The 12,721-nt window shown below is 38.4% G+C and overlaps 1 protein-coding gene across 1 annotated transcript in view; it reads right to left on the bottom strand.

Annotated features, from left to right (window-relative positions):
* Positions 1 to 1,116: 1,116 nt before the first annotated feature.
* The window catches only part of LOC136879244 (uncharacterized), a 43,676-nt gene continuing 32,071 nt past the window's right edge, over positions 1,117 to 12,721 (bottom strand). The window contains exon 3 of the mRNA XM_067153051.2: positions 1,117 to 3,221. Within this exon, the coding sequence (XP_067009152.2) occupies positions 1,910 to 3,221 (1,312 nt within the window). The 3' untranslated portion in view covers positions 1,117 to 1,909. The remainder of the gene's footprint in view (positions 3,222 to 12,721) is intronic.

The following is a 12,721-nucleotide window of genomic DNA, read 5'->3' as shown; positions in this document are numbered from 1 at the left end:
TTATTTCTTTGAGGGCCATTGGACGAGCCCACGCTGCCTGCACTTTCTGCATTAGGAACTCCCACTGCTGCTGGAGGATGTGCCCTTGCACGATTGTTTGATGATGTGGTTGCAACAAGATGGAGCTCCACCACATTCGACTTTGCCCATTCGTAACCACGTGATAGAATGAGGAGGCCCAGTTTCTTGGTCCGCCAGATCACTGGATTTAACGCTGTTAGACTTCTTCTTGTGGGGACATTTGAAGAACATCATTTACACTCAAGTGCCGGAAAACCCCGACCAGCTCCGGCAACTCATCACGGATGCCTGATGAGCAATTACACCTGGAATGCTTCAGTGCACAAGACGATCTATTGGACACCGGGCCTGAATAAGCATAAACCAAAATGGTCATCACATCAAGCATTTACTGTGATAAAACATTATCAGGGCAGCTGTGTCCGACCTGCTAACTAATTGGCCCTTCTTAGGGCCACAAACACATTCATTCACACACAATTGCATGAGGCAGGTATTGAACTTATTTCAAAAATTTGTAATCTTCAGCCCGGACTCGAACCTCCCACCTGACATGCACTCCAGCTCCACCACGACTTTACCAACTACACTACGGTTCTGTATGGCTCAATGGGCAGCTTATAGCAAGTTTTAGGTTTACTGCAGTCACAATATCAATTTAGTGTTTTGCCAGCGTGTAAGATTCATATGATCTAGAAGGCACACACATGCCTTAGTGTCTAATACGAGTATAACATTATGGCGTCCTATCATGGTGAGGCGGTAAATATCAAGATATCTGGTTGTGTTGTCTGAGCATACTGGCAGGGCAATGTTTTCAGGGCAGAATGAATATTCAGGGTTGCATAAAACTACATTGGAAGGGGCGGATGAATCACGCTGTATACATACATGCAGTATAACTTTTTTTGCGGCTTTGACAGAATTCTTGTACATGATTCAAGAACGTATCAATATTTTTAAAAATTGTGTTTGCAAGGGAGAAAAAATAGGTAATACATAAGAATCCAATGTGAAATAAAACTTCACATTCTAGTTGAGTTCAACAGAACCATATTTAACTTTGTAATTATATACCTTAGGAACTGAAGACCATTATAGATATTATCATCATTCAGATTTTTTACATTTAATTACCTACTAAAAAAAATTAACTACTGTACACTTCATCAAGAGGCTACTAGAAGCCTTAAAGTCACAGGTTTCTCAGAAAGCATCACCAGAAATGAGGAAAAAGTTTTCTACTCCTTAGCGTCATAAGATGTCGAGTTGCGACCTTTTTAATTCAATTCTCTGACTCAGAAAACTAGAAATGTTTTGTGTCAAAATGTAAATTTTGTAAACTTTGCTGCCTTATTTAAAAAAAAGTACCGTATCTTGAAATGATAATAGCTGACTTGAAGAAAGCTACATAAAGCACTCCCTCTGCTGTCAGTGGAACCAAGCATCACGAAGGCCATGCCCTATGATGAAACATTCAATGTATATAACATGCGATTGTCAAATAACACAAGGCATATGGTCCATTATTCAGTCAGTATGGTTTGAGCTGTGCTTAAAAGAGAAAGCAATTTGCATGCATTTCAGTTTAAAGTCATAAATACCATGTAAATTACTTTAAAATTGAAAAGTGCTCAAAAGGGTATCCAGACCTTTTTCTGTGTTAGGAAAACCAATACCTTCTTCAGCATTTTCAATTTTCAGTTCTTTTCTCCTCTCCCTGCATAAAATGATCCAAAAATTTAAAAAAAATAGTATATCAGCTCCTTATCACTAATATATTACTCTCCTGTGTGCATTCTCACACCCATGTCTTAAAAAGTAAACAACATTAACTGCACAGCATGAATGGTTATTTACATATTCTTAAACAGAGCACACCACCACTTCATAATTTCCCACATTCATTTATTACAACATTGTCAAGAAGAAGAACGCTTCCATTTTTCGTTTTTACTGACTTCATACGGGAGATCTCCTGGCATAACTCAAGACCCTCCACCACTTTGCCGATGACCAGGGTACGGGGATACGGGCGAAAAAATCGCTTACGTACCCAAATGTGAAATTGCGATCCAATTAGACCTAATCCAGTTGACTCATCCATTCCCATGCCTCGCATGCGAATGGCACCTAACTCGTCCTTTAGTCCACATTTGTCTGCTAAGAAAAAACGTTCCTTTTTGTAAATGGAATGTCCACCTGAACCATCATTTTTTTCAAAATCACCCCCTATTATGTGATCATTATTTTGGACTTTGAAAATCTTGCTGCCCTTGTAGCCATATCCCTTATGTCCTACACACAGAGCCACAAAGTTTGAACACATCTTAGGCGCCACATCGGGTCGTAATTGAATTATCACTCGACCCAGTCGTCTATCGTTCACTGTAAGATCGAAGAAGCACTTTATTGTGGTCTGAGCAATACCACCACTTGGACTTGCAACTGGGCGAGAGTCGACAGACAATGCTCGTGAAGATGGCAGAGCAACTAAAGAGTCTTGGCTAGAAGCTCTTGAGTTACCAGAAAGGGAGTTCCTCTTCTCTCGTCGTCCTCGGACTTGGTGCCAGTTAGTGTTCGGTATCTGTGAAGGGACTTGAGGCTCAGGAATATTACGTTTTGAAATTTTTCTCTGAAGCATTTGGTGTAACACGTATGTCATTACCACTTCATGGTCCTTAGGTAATTCATGGAGTTTGAATGTAATGGATATCGACTCTCTTTTTGTTTGTTTGTTCTCGGGGCACTGTACAGATATGGAGCAATTACGAATATTATTCAGAAAATTAAGTTGCTGGGACATGAGTTTGTTATTTTCTTTAACCTGCTTACATTGCTTTTCTGCTTTATGGAATATCTCAACCAATGCAGCAGGTTCCTTGTCATTAAGTTGCAAACAGAGAGAATCCATCTGATTCTGAATCTGTGTTAGAGATTGGGCATATTTGTTGATCTTCTCTTCAACTTTCGTTGCCAATGTAACAGTGCAGGCTTCCTGCATCATCAAAAGATTATCAATATGAGTCTCAAACAGTAATGCATGTTCAGCCAAAATTTGTTTGGCAGTACCCAAAGAAGATTCCACTTTGCGTGTCAGATGTTTAATACCTTGTCCCAAATACGAAGTTTCATGGACAGCCATACAAATTGGACCTGCTATTTTGAGGCAGTTCTCACACCAAAGAGCAACAGTAGTCCTGTAAGGAAAAGACAATAAAAAGTATTAGAGTAAGTGAATGAATTAAAATTAATTTATCTGAATTAGAGAAACATTGTAGTCAAACTTTCACATATTGTACATGAGCAATAAGTACATCTCAAGAACATCTTAAGAAAGTAATGCTGAAGTTAGAAAGTTCAAATAAAAAGAACATCTCAATGAGAAAAAAACAAAGGTTATGATGTTTGAAACTAAAGGCAATAGGTTGTGATGTAGTAACATATCTGAATTACTTGTTTACTGTTTGGCTGAAGGAGCCATGCTAAATTAATGGAGAGTTGCCAGTGTACAAAGGAAAGGGTGTTAAACATAAGTGGATAATTACAGGCCAGTCAGCTTGATGTATGTAGCATGTATGCTCTGGGAAAGCATTGTTTCTGATGATATCACACAAGTTTGCAAAATTACTAACTGGTTTGATAGAAGAGAGTTCAGGTTTAGGAAAGGTTATTCCAGTGAGGCTCAACTTGCAGGATTCTAGGACAATATAGTTGATGTTTTACATTTTGGACTGTATCGCTATTGACCTATGCAAGGCTTTTGATAGGGTAGATCATGGGAGACTACTGACAAAAATGAGGGCTAATGGTCTAAAAAGAAGAAATTTCTTTTGAAATGGGAAACCACAGACAACCATCTTCAGGGCTACCAACAGTGGGGTTCAAACCCATTATCTCCCAAATGCAAACTGTTAGCTACATTACCCAAACCACGTAGCCACATGTTCGGTAGCCTGAATAAACTTGGTAGATTGACTGCGTGGCTACATCTGTAGAAAACATAACTTAAAAGATTAGAGTATATGAAGCATTAACAGATCCTGTAATGATTAAAAGTGGGGTTCTCTACTGCAGTATTATTGAACCTTTATGTTTTCTTATATATGTACTGCCCCCAACACAGTTGGCGAGTGACTTCAATTCAATCCGTGCATGTCAAATATCTGCCACTAGGAGTGCTTTGCACAGCCCGACAGTCGATCAAGTTTACCGCACACCTGTGATCTTGTTTTCATCCACCAGCCATAAAACAAAAAAGAAGACTCCACAGTTGATTGAGTCAAGAATTTAACCATGTGTGTGTGGCGCATGCATATTTATGGTACAATTTCTGCATTTTTATGTGTGAATAATTATTTATCTGGAACATTCTGAATGACGTCTTCACTAATTAATCACATCTTACTTCTACTTGAGACGTTAGCTCATAGCTAACATTGGTAGAAGGTAGTACATTCGTAATCTCACTCACAATCTTTACGTCATCTAAGCAAGTTGAGTCTCCTCTCTAAAAATGTGAACTTTATTCAACATGTCAAGAGGAGATCCTAATTCATTTATCAGTTTCAGGTGTACAATTTTTCCTTGGAAAATCATCCAGACAGTAATTCAACGTGTCAACTAAAGACATGTAATGAGACTTGTGAGTTTGTCATCATCTGCAGAATGGAAAGGGACCACTAAATGATACGTCATGCCTTCGTCTGAAGGGGACATTCTGAGGAGAAGAGGAGACAACAAATTGCACATGCTGAAATTAGGACATCAACTATAAGTAGACAGCTATATTTTATTTCACAGATTTGTAAACTGTTCTTGCATCTTTTTCTTTTCTTTAGAGGTAAATTTCTAGTACATTAGAGAGTCTGTAGATAGTATCTCTCTATTTCAAAATTTCCAGCAGGGTTGTGTAGTAGCTCCAATTAAGTATCAAATGATTCTATGTGTTCCATGTTACCACAGACTTCTGTTAAGATGATTTCTATCCACGATCTCCCATGAATATAATAATAATAATACTAATAATAATAATAATAATAATCATCATCATCATCATCATCATCATCATCATCATCATCATCATCATCATCATCATCATCATAATCCATACCTAGTTAGAGTAGAGGAAATGCCTGCTCTTAGCCAGAAAACATAGTGAGGCTCTCCAAGGTTTACAACCTTGGTAGTATTTTGGTCAGTGTGAAATATCACTGACCCCCAATCTACAGTTTTTCAACTGTCTAAAGCATGGAAGAAAGTTCAGCAGAAGCTATTCCCCAGGTGGTACCCAATCCACCTTCGCCTTGAGCAAAGCATTCAGGCCTTCAGATTCTGGGGAGCCTGCACTGACATGCATGGAGGTTACATGTGATAAATTTCATTTTTGGATCCGTATTGAAAGTATTTGTATTAAATAACACTAGTATGTTTTTCTTTACCCACCTATTCAATACAATACAATCTTAGGACTTTGTCCTTATCAAAATTGTAAACATAAAACCTTACCTTAGGAATAGGTCAGGTACCTGATTGGAAATGACTTATCAATACTGTTAAAAAGTAATTATGTCTTGTAAAATGGATTGGAGATGGTTAAACAATTATTACAATCTAAAATGTAGTGTACTATTATAATAATATTTGTGTTAATATTTAAGTATAAAAACATGACAATTGCTTAAGAATTATGACATCGGTGGTTGATTCTTGATATTAAAAGAGATTACAATAAATTTAAAAGTCAGAAAGAAAAACTCAGACATTATTGCACTGTTATAAGACCAGAGGCTTTGTATGCAGCGGAATGCCTTGCTATGAACAAGAAAGGCCTGATGGAAAAATTGGAAATTAAAGAGAGAAAGATCTTAAGGAAAATTCTTGGCCCAATTAAAGACAAAGAGAATATAGATGTCAGCATAACTGTGAGCTGTATACTCATGTCCAGAAGATCTATGATGTCATGCGGAGAATGAGAATTGCATTTTATGGCCACTTACTGAGAATGAAACCCACGTGATTATCGAACCATATCTTGACCTATTTTAAAGTTAAGAAGACCCAGCCAACTTGGTTCAAGGAGGTGGAAAGGGACCTACAGGAGATGGGGATCACTTATGAAGATATACAAGATCGCAACTCACTTAGGAGGAAACTAAAAGACCACCGGTGTTTTCAAGAAAGGCCAAAGTTGAAGACGGAAAAGACGTGGACGGAAGAAAGAAAAGAGCAACATCAACAATGAATGAAGGAGCACTGGGCAAAGATCAAAGCCCAGAGAAGACAGCTGAAATAATGTGGTCCTTAATACGCCGATACGAACAAATAAATAATAATAATAATAATAATAATAATAATAAAAATAATAATAATAATAATCCCTAATGCTAAATGAGGTGATATTTGAGAATTGTGATATTTAGTGGATTTTACTAATTCAATCATGGTAACAGTGCTGAACCAAGATGTATATTGACCATGAGGCATCAGTCTTCTTGAATTTTCCTTAGTTAATAGCATGGCAGTCCGCCTCTGTGGTGTAGTGGTTAGCGTGATTAGCTGCCACCCCCGGAGGTCCGGGTTCGATTCCCGGCTCTGCCACGAAATTTGAAAAGTGGTACAGGGCTGGAATGGGGTCCACTCAGCCTCGGGAGGTCAACTGAGTAGAGGTGGGTTCGATTCCCACCTCAGCCATCCTGGAAGTGGTTTTCCATGGTTTCCCACTTCTCCTCCAGGCAAATGCCGGGATGGTACCTAACTTAAGGCCACGGCCGCTTCCTTCCCTCTTCCTTGTCTATCCCTTCCCATCTTCCCCATCCCCCGCAAGGCCCCTGTTCAGCATAGCAGGTGAGGCCACCTGGGCGAGGTACTGGTCATTCTCCCCAGTTGTATCCCCCGACCAAGAGTCTGAAGCTCCAGGACACTGCCCTTGAGGCGGTAGAGGTGGTATCCCTTGCTGAGTCCGAGGGAAAAACCGAACCTGGAGGGTAAACAGATGATGATGATGATGATAATAGCATGGCAACTTAAAATGTGAAGAAGAAAAATTCTTCGGGAATAAAAGTATGAGTTTGAGAATTTAAGCAGTTCTAATGACGACATAATTATTCCATGATGTACATGAGTAACCACTTATAGTGATGTGATATGCTCATTTTGTGGAATTTTAGGATAGGAACACATCGTTGGAACTGTACAGGAGGTTAGATGAACCTATTTGCATGTAGTTAGGAAGTGAGCCCATGATATTGTGGCTACATGTTAGAGTACGATGGATGTTGCCACGATTTCATTAAAACTAGGATTTTTTTACATTATGTCCTGATGTGTATCATTGTAGGCTGATGGTTTGATTGTTAATGATTTATGGAGAAGAGGCATCCAAAATACCAGTCACAACTATTGAGTTGCAAGAGAGATTTAGAAATGATTACCATCATCAATTCAGATGTGATCTGTTGCAGAAGATCTAACAATCACGACTTAAAAATTAATATTAAATTAAAAGACAAAACGCTGCAGCCAGTCAATATGTAGTTAGTTATTCTTATTTTATGTGTGATTTACAGGTTAATGTTGTGAGATTTCTTATAAAGTATTCTTCTATGTCATTTTCTGAAATGATGTGCGATTTATTGCTTAGCTGTCAAGTTTGTCCAGCGTTGGATAGGCATATTTTAGAAATGGAGAGATTTATTTGATAAGAGAAGTTACCAGTACCTTAATTATTTTGTGATAGTTATCCTGTACATATTTAATCAGGCAAAACCAATGGTACGGTATAGGACGTTTGAACAAGCCAAACCAAACCAAACCAAACCAAACCAAACCAAACCAAACCAAACCAGATAAAATTATGGTAACAAGTCAAGTGATAGAATAAAATTGCAATGGTAATAATAACAAGTATAACAAGTTAAGTTACTACAGAAGATTTTGTTAGTTGTTATCATGAATTTATAAGCCCATGATTTAAGCTATTTAACTAGAGGAATTAGTAGGCTAATGAACTTAAATTGAAATACTTCAATGAATTGATAGTTGATGACTAAATCATTAATGAACTAGCTAATGGGTAATTCAGTAAATTAATGAACATAGGAATGTCAGGTTAAGGAATTAATCAATCAATTAATTACTCAATGTGAGATTTGTTGATCCAAACCATGATGTAAAGAATAAGATTAGCAAGTCAAGCAGATTAACGAATTAAGGCAGAACTAATGTCATTTTGGACTTGTGATGAATGAGCTAGGAGATGAGAAATCACTCTATTGAGTATTAATTTTATTGGTATCTGTTGACAGATTTGAAACATAATGGCTGATTGTACTCATCGATACGGTCATGAAGTGGACGGCTTGCAATAATGGCTATATTCACAAATGATTTGGGATAGACTGAGATTCTTCAGTAAGTGAAGAGAAAATTGAGATTTAATTTTTTTCAGAGACAAAGAACCCATTGTGATGATAAAAAAACTTCTACGGAACTTAGTTATATGGAACATAGCATACTAGAACTCTTTGGATATATATGTAATGCTCTTTGACTTATTGTTAACCTAATTCACTTATTACATAACACAGAGTCTCATACCTACAGTATATGCTGAGATTTGTTTAATAAAACCTACTTAAAGGTAAATAGTCATTTCTAATTTTTAACAATTTATTAAACAAATCTCATGGATCACCACCTGAAGCCAGCTATATTCGACTTGGATCCGGATGCCACAACTCAGTGGAATCACTGGTCCCAAACGTTCCAAAACTTCCTAAGAATAATTACAAAAGAGCAAAAGCCCCATCTGCTAATAAACTATATCTCTCCTGTCATCTACAAACACGTAAGCTGTTGCCATTTATAATGACACAATATCTATCCTTAAGACCTTATATGTCAAGATGATAAACAAAATATTCACTAGACATCAACTCTACTCGGCGGCAACAACCCAATAAATCAGTTGACCGCCATCTAGAATCGCTAAGAATTCTCAGTAGAGATTGTCAATTTAAAGCTGTGACTGCTGAAACTAATTGTGATGACTGCATACGAGATGCACTAATTAGAGGATAATCAAATCCTGTTATTCACCAACACTTGTTAGAGAACTCAACGCTTACCCTTTTGGATGCTTACACTCAGGCATGTTCTTTAGAAAAGGCCCAATTGCACTTTCACCTATATGACAATGCTTCGCCCTCAATTAACACAATTGGTGATACAGATAACATGTGTCGAAAAGTAAATAATCACTCTCCAGTTGAGGAGAATATCCTTCCTCCTGATTCTGCAGCAGCAACATTGCCCTCTAAATGCAGCTTTTGTGGTTTACATAGGCATCCCAGGAGCAGATGCCCTGCCAAAGATTCTGTTTGCAATTTCTGTGGAAAACTTGGACACTGGGATACAATTGTAGGTCTACCTCGGTTAAACCTAGCAAATTAAAACAAACTGCACCATTGTCAATGATCACGTCGTGCTCCATATCTTCTCAAATATCTAAGGTTAAGACTGACGTGATAATTAACAGACATTCTATTTCGGGCATGCTTGGCTCTGGTAGATACCTGAGCTTTAGCTTGAGAACTGAATTTAAAAATTAATCCTACCTCTGTAGAAGTGGGTCTTGCTTCTACCATATATAAAGCAAAAATCATTGGTCAAAGTACCATAGATATTAAAATATGTGAACACCATTATTCCAAAATAGTACTGTCAATCCTGCCTAACCTCTGCTGTGATCTGATAATTGGTTGTGACTTAATGAAGATGCACTCCTCTGTCCAGTTTGACTTCAGAGGTTTGTGGACTAGCAGCAGCCAAAGTTAAGCCTGCTGTACTATTTTCTAACTTACCACCTGGTTGTAAACCTATAGCTGTTAAATTTCATTGCTATTCTGATAGTGATTCAAAATTCATTGCAGTTGAAATTGAAAAACTACTGAAGGAGGGTGTAATTGAGAGTAGTATTTTCCCTTGGAGAGCACAGGTACATGTATCGACAACTAATCACAAACATCGCATGGTAGTTGATTATTCTCAGACTATTAATAAGTTCACCCTTTTGGAATCCTACCCACTGGCACAAATCAATGATATAATTACACAGGTGTCAAGATATGAAGTTTTCAGTACTACCGATTTACGTAGTGCTTACCATCAGGTATCCATCCCCGAGCACGATCGCCACTTTACTGCTTTCGAGGCTTGTGGAAAATTGTTCCAGTTCACCAGAATACCATTTGGTGTGACAAATGTAGCAGTAGCATGCCAGAGAGTAAATGATGAGATCATTCATGTTGAAGGTCTTAAGGTTATCTAGACTTACATGGATGATATCACAGTATGTGGAACAAACCAAGATGAACATGATGGGAAACTTGATAAGTTCCTTAAAACGGCCATCAAGTATAATCTAATAATCAACTCTGAGAAAAGCTATTTCTCGCAAAAATGCATCAGACTCTTGGGATACACAATCAGTAACAAGACTATTAGGCCTGATCCTGATCTACTGAACCCGCTCATACACTATCCTATTCCATGTGACCACCAATCTCTTAGGAGAGTGCTTGGCATTTTCTCGCATTATTCACCCTTAATGTCAAACTTCTCGAAATGTATTCAACCTCTGTGCCGTACCTCACTACCTCTGTCTGGCACTGGTGTTGAAGCTTTTGAAGATATCAAGTCTGCTATAGAAAATGTTGTACTTGGTAGCATAGACAACACTGCCCATTTCACAGTCGAGACTGATGCATCCGATTCTGCTATTGCTGCTACCCTCTCCCAAAATAAATGCCCTGTTGCATTTTTTTTCTTGAACACTCTCAGGTTCTGAGCGCAAACATTCAGGAATTGAAAAGGAAGCCTATGACGTTGTGGAAGCCATTCGTAAATGGAGGAACTTCCTCATGGACCGTCACTTCCACCTTATCACAGACCAACGCTCCGAAACTTTCATTTTTGATTCAAAACATTCTGGAAAAATAAGGAATGAGAAGATAATGCGCTGGCATTTGGAATTATCCCCTTATTCATATGACATAGTATATCGACCAGGCAACCATAACTAAGCTGCTGGTGCCCTCTCGAGAGTTGGTTCCATCAATCACAATACAGACTATGAAAAGCTACTGTCTCTTCATCAATCTCTTTGTCACCCAAGCATCACAAGAACTGGTCACTGGATATGAATTCAAAATCTTCCCTTCTTAATAGAAGATATCCGGTGTGTCACATGTGCATGCGGGACATGCGCTGAGGTAAACCCTCAGTTTTTCAGCCATCAAGGCTCTCTTATCAAGGCTACAGTCCCTTTTGAACATTTAAATCTGGACTTCAAGGAACCGTTGCCTACTAAGACTCAAAATCACTACATTCTCACCGTAATTGACGAATTTTCTCATTTCCCCTTTGCCTTCGCTTGTCGCGACACGAGTGCCTCAACTGTCATCTCCTGCCTAACTCAGCTTTTCAGTGTATTTGGAGCCCCATCCTACATTCATATGGATCAAGTCTCATTATTTATGTCTCACCATCTCAAGAACTTTCTCACTTTGTTTGGAGTGACCACCAGCTGCACTACACCCTACAACCCACAGGGTAACGGCCAGGTTGAACGATTTAATGGGATAATCTGGAGAACAGCTCAACTTACGCTTAAGGATAAAAGTTTGTCAATCACCGAGTGGGAATCCATACTTCAATAAGCGTGTCACGCCATTTGGTCTCTACTCTCCACCGCCACAAATGCTACTCCTCATGAGCGCATGTTTTCCCACCCACGACACAGCAGCAATGGCTACTCCACTCCTACATGACTACTGAAACCTGGAACTGTACTACTCTGTCGCTTCAATCGTCAATCTAAATTTGACCCACTGGTTGAAGAAGTTACCCTCCTAGATGGTAATCATCGATTACGCCCTAATTCAGTATCCTGACGGCCGAGAGTCTACGGTATGTACTAGGCACCTGACACCAAGACACTCCCAGTGAATGATAGACCAGCATCACACCCTCATAAATCCACCACGGATCCTGAGCTTTCCAGTGAAGGAAACCCTGCAACTCGGGTCAATATCCCCGTCGGTGTATCACATACTGCACTTACTTAATTTCAGTATATAACATTAAAATTAAGAAATCATTTACTTCAGCCTTTATTTTTAATGAGTTAACAACTGCTATCAGGCATGTTATTTACGTATTTATTATGAAAATGTGTTATCCTCTTTCATTTTGAATTTTCTTTACGAGAACATCGCCTTCGAATGTCGACGAGAGAGCTCACAAATGCACAGTGAGAAAACTGTACCATACCGAAGATGATCAATCGGATTTTGTGGCAAACGTATCAGTTTTTTATTCAAACACTGTCACCTCTCCTAACTTAACCATACTATACATTTGATGAAAACATACTTCAAGTGCTAGTAGAGAGATGATAACCTTCTCGCTATAAAAACCATTAACTGAAAATTGGCATCATAATATCGACGAGAACCCGTTGAAAATTTGCCGGCAAAACCTGTTCCACCAGCACGGATGCGAGAAAATATAAACTAACCTCTGAAATCAATGATGCACTCTGCCATATCTTGAGGTGTATCCCATTCTTAATTAATTTCAGTATTTAGCATTAAAATTAAGAGATCATTTATTCCGCTTTTATTTTTTAATGAGTTAA

Source organism: Anabrus simplex, chromosome 8 (assembly GCF_040414725.1).
Source record: "Anabrus simplex isolate iqAnaSimp1 chromosome 8, ASM4041472v1, whole genome shotgun sequence".
NCBI classification, from domain to species: Eukaryota; Metazoa; Arthropoda; class Insecta; order Orthoptera; family Tettigoniidae; genus Anabrus; species Anabrus simplex.
The sequence above is the reverse complement of the archived record's forward strand: the minus strand, read 5'-3'. Positions and strand labels throughout refer to the sequence as shown.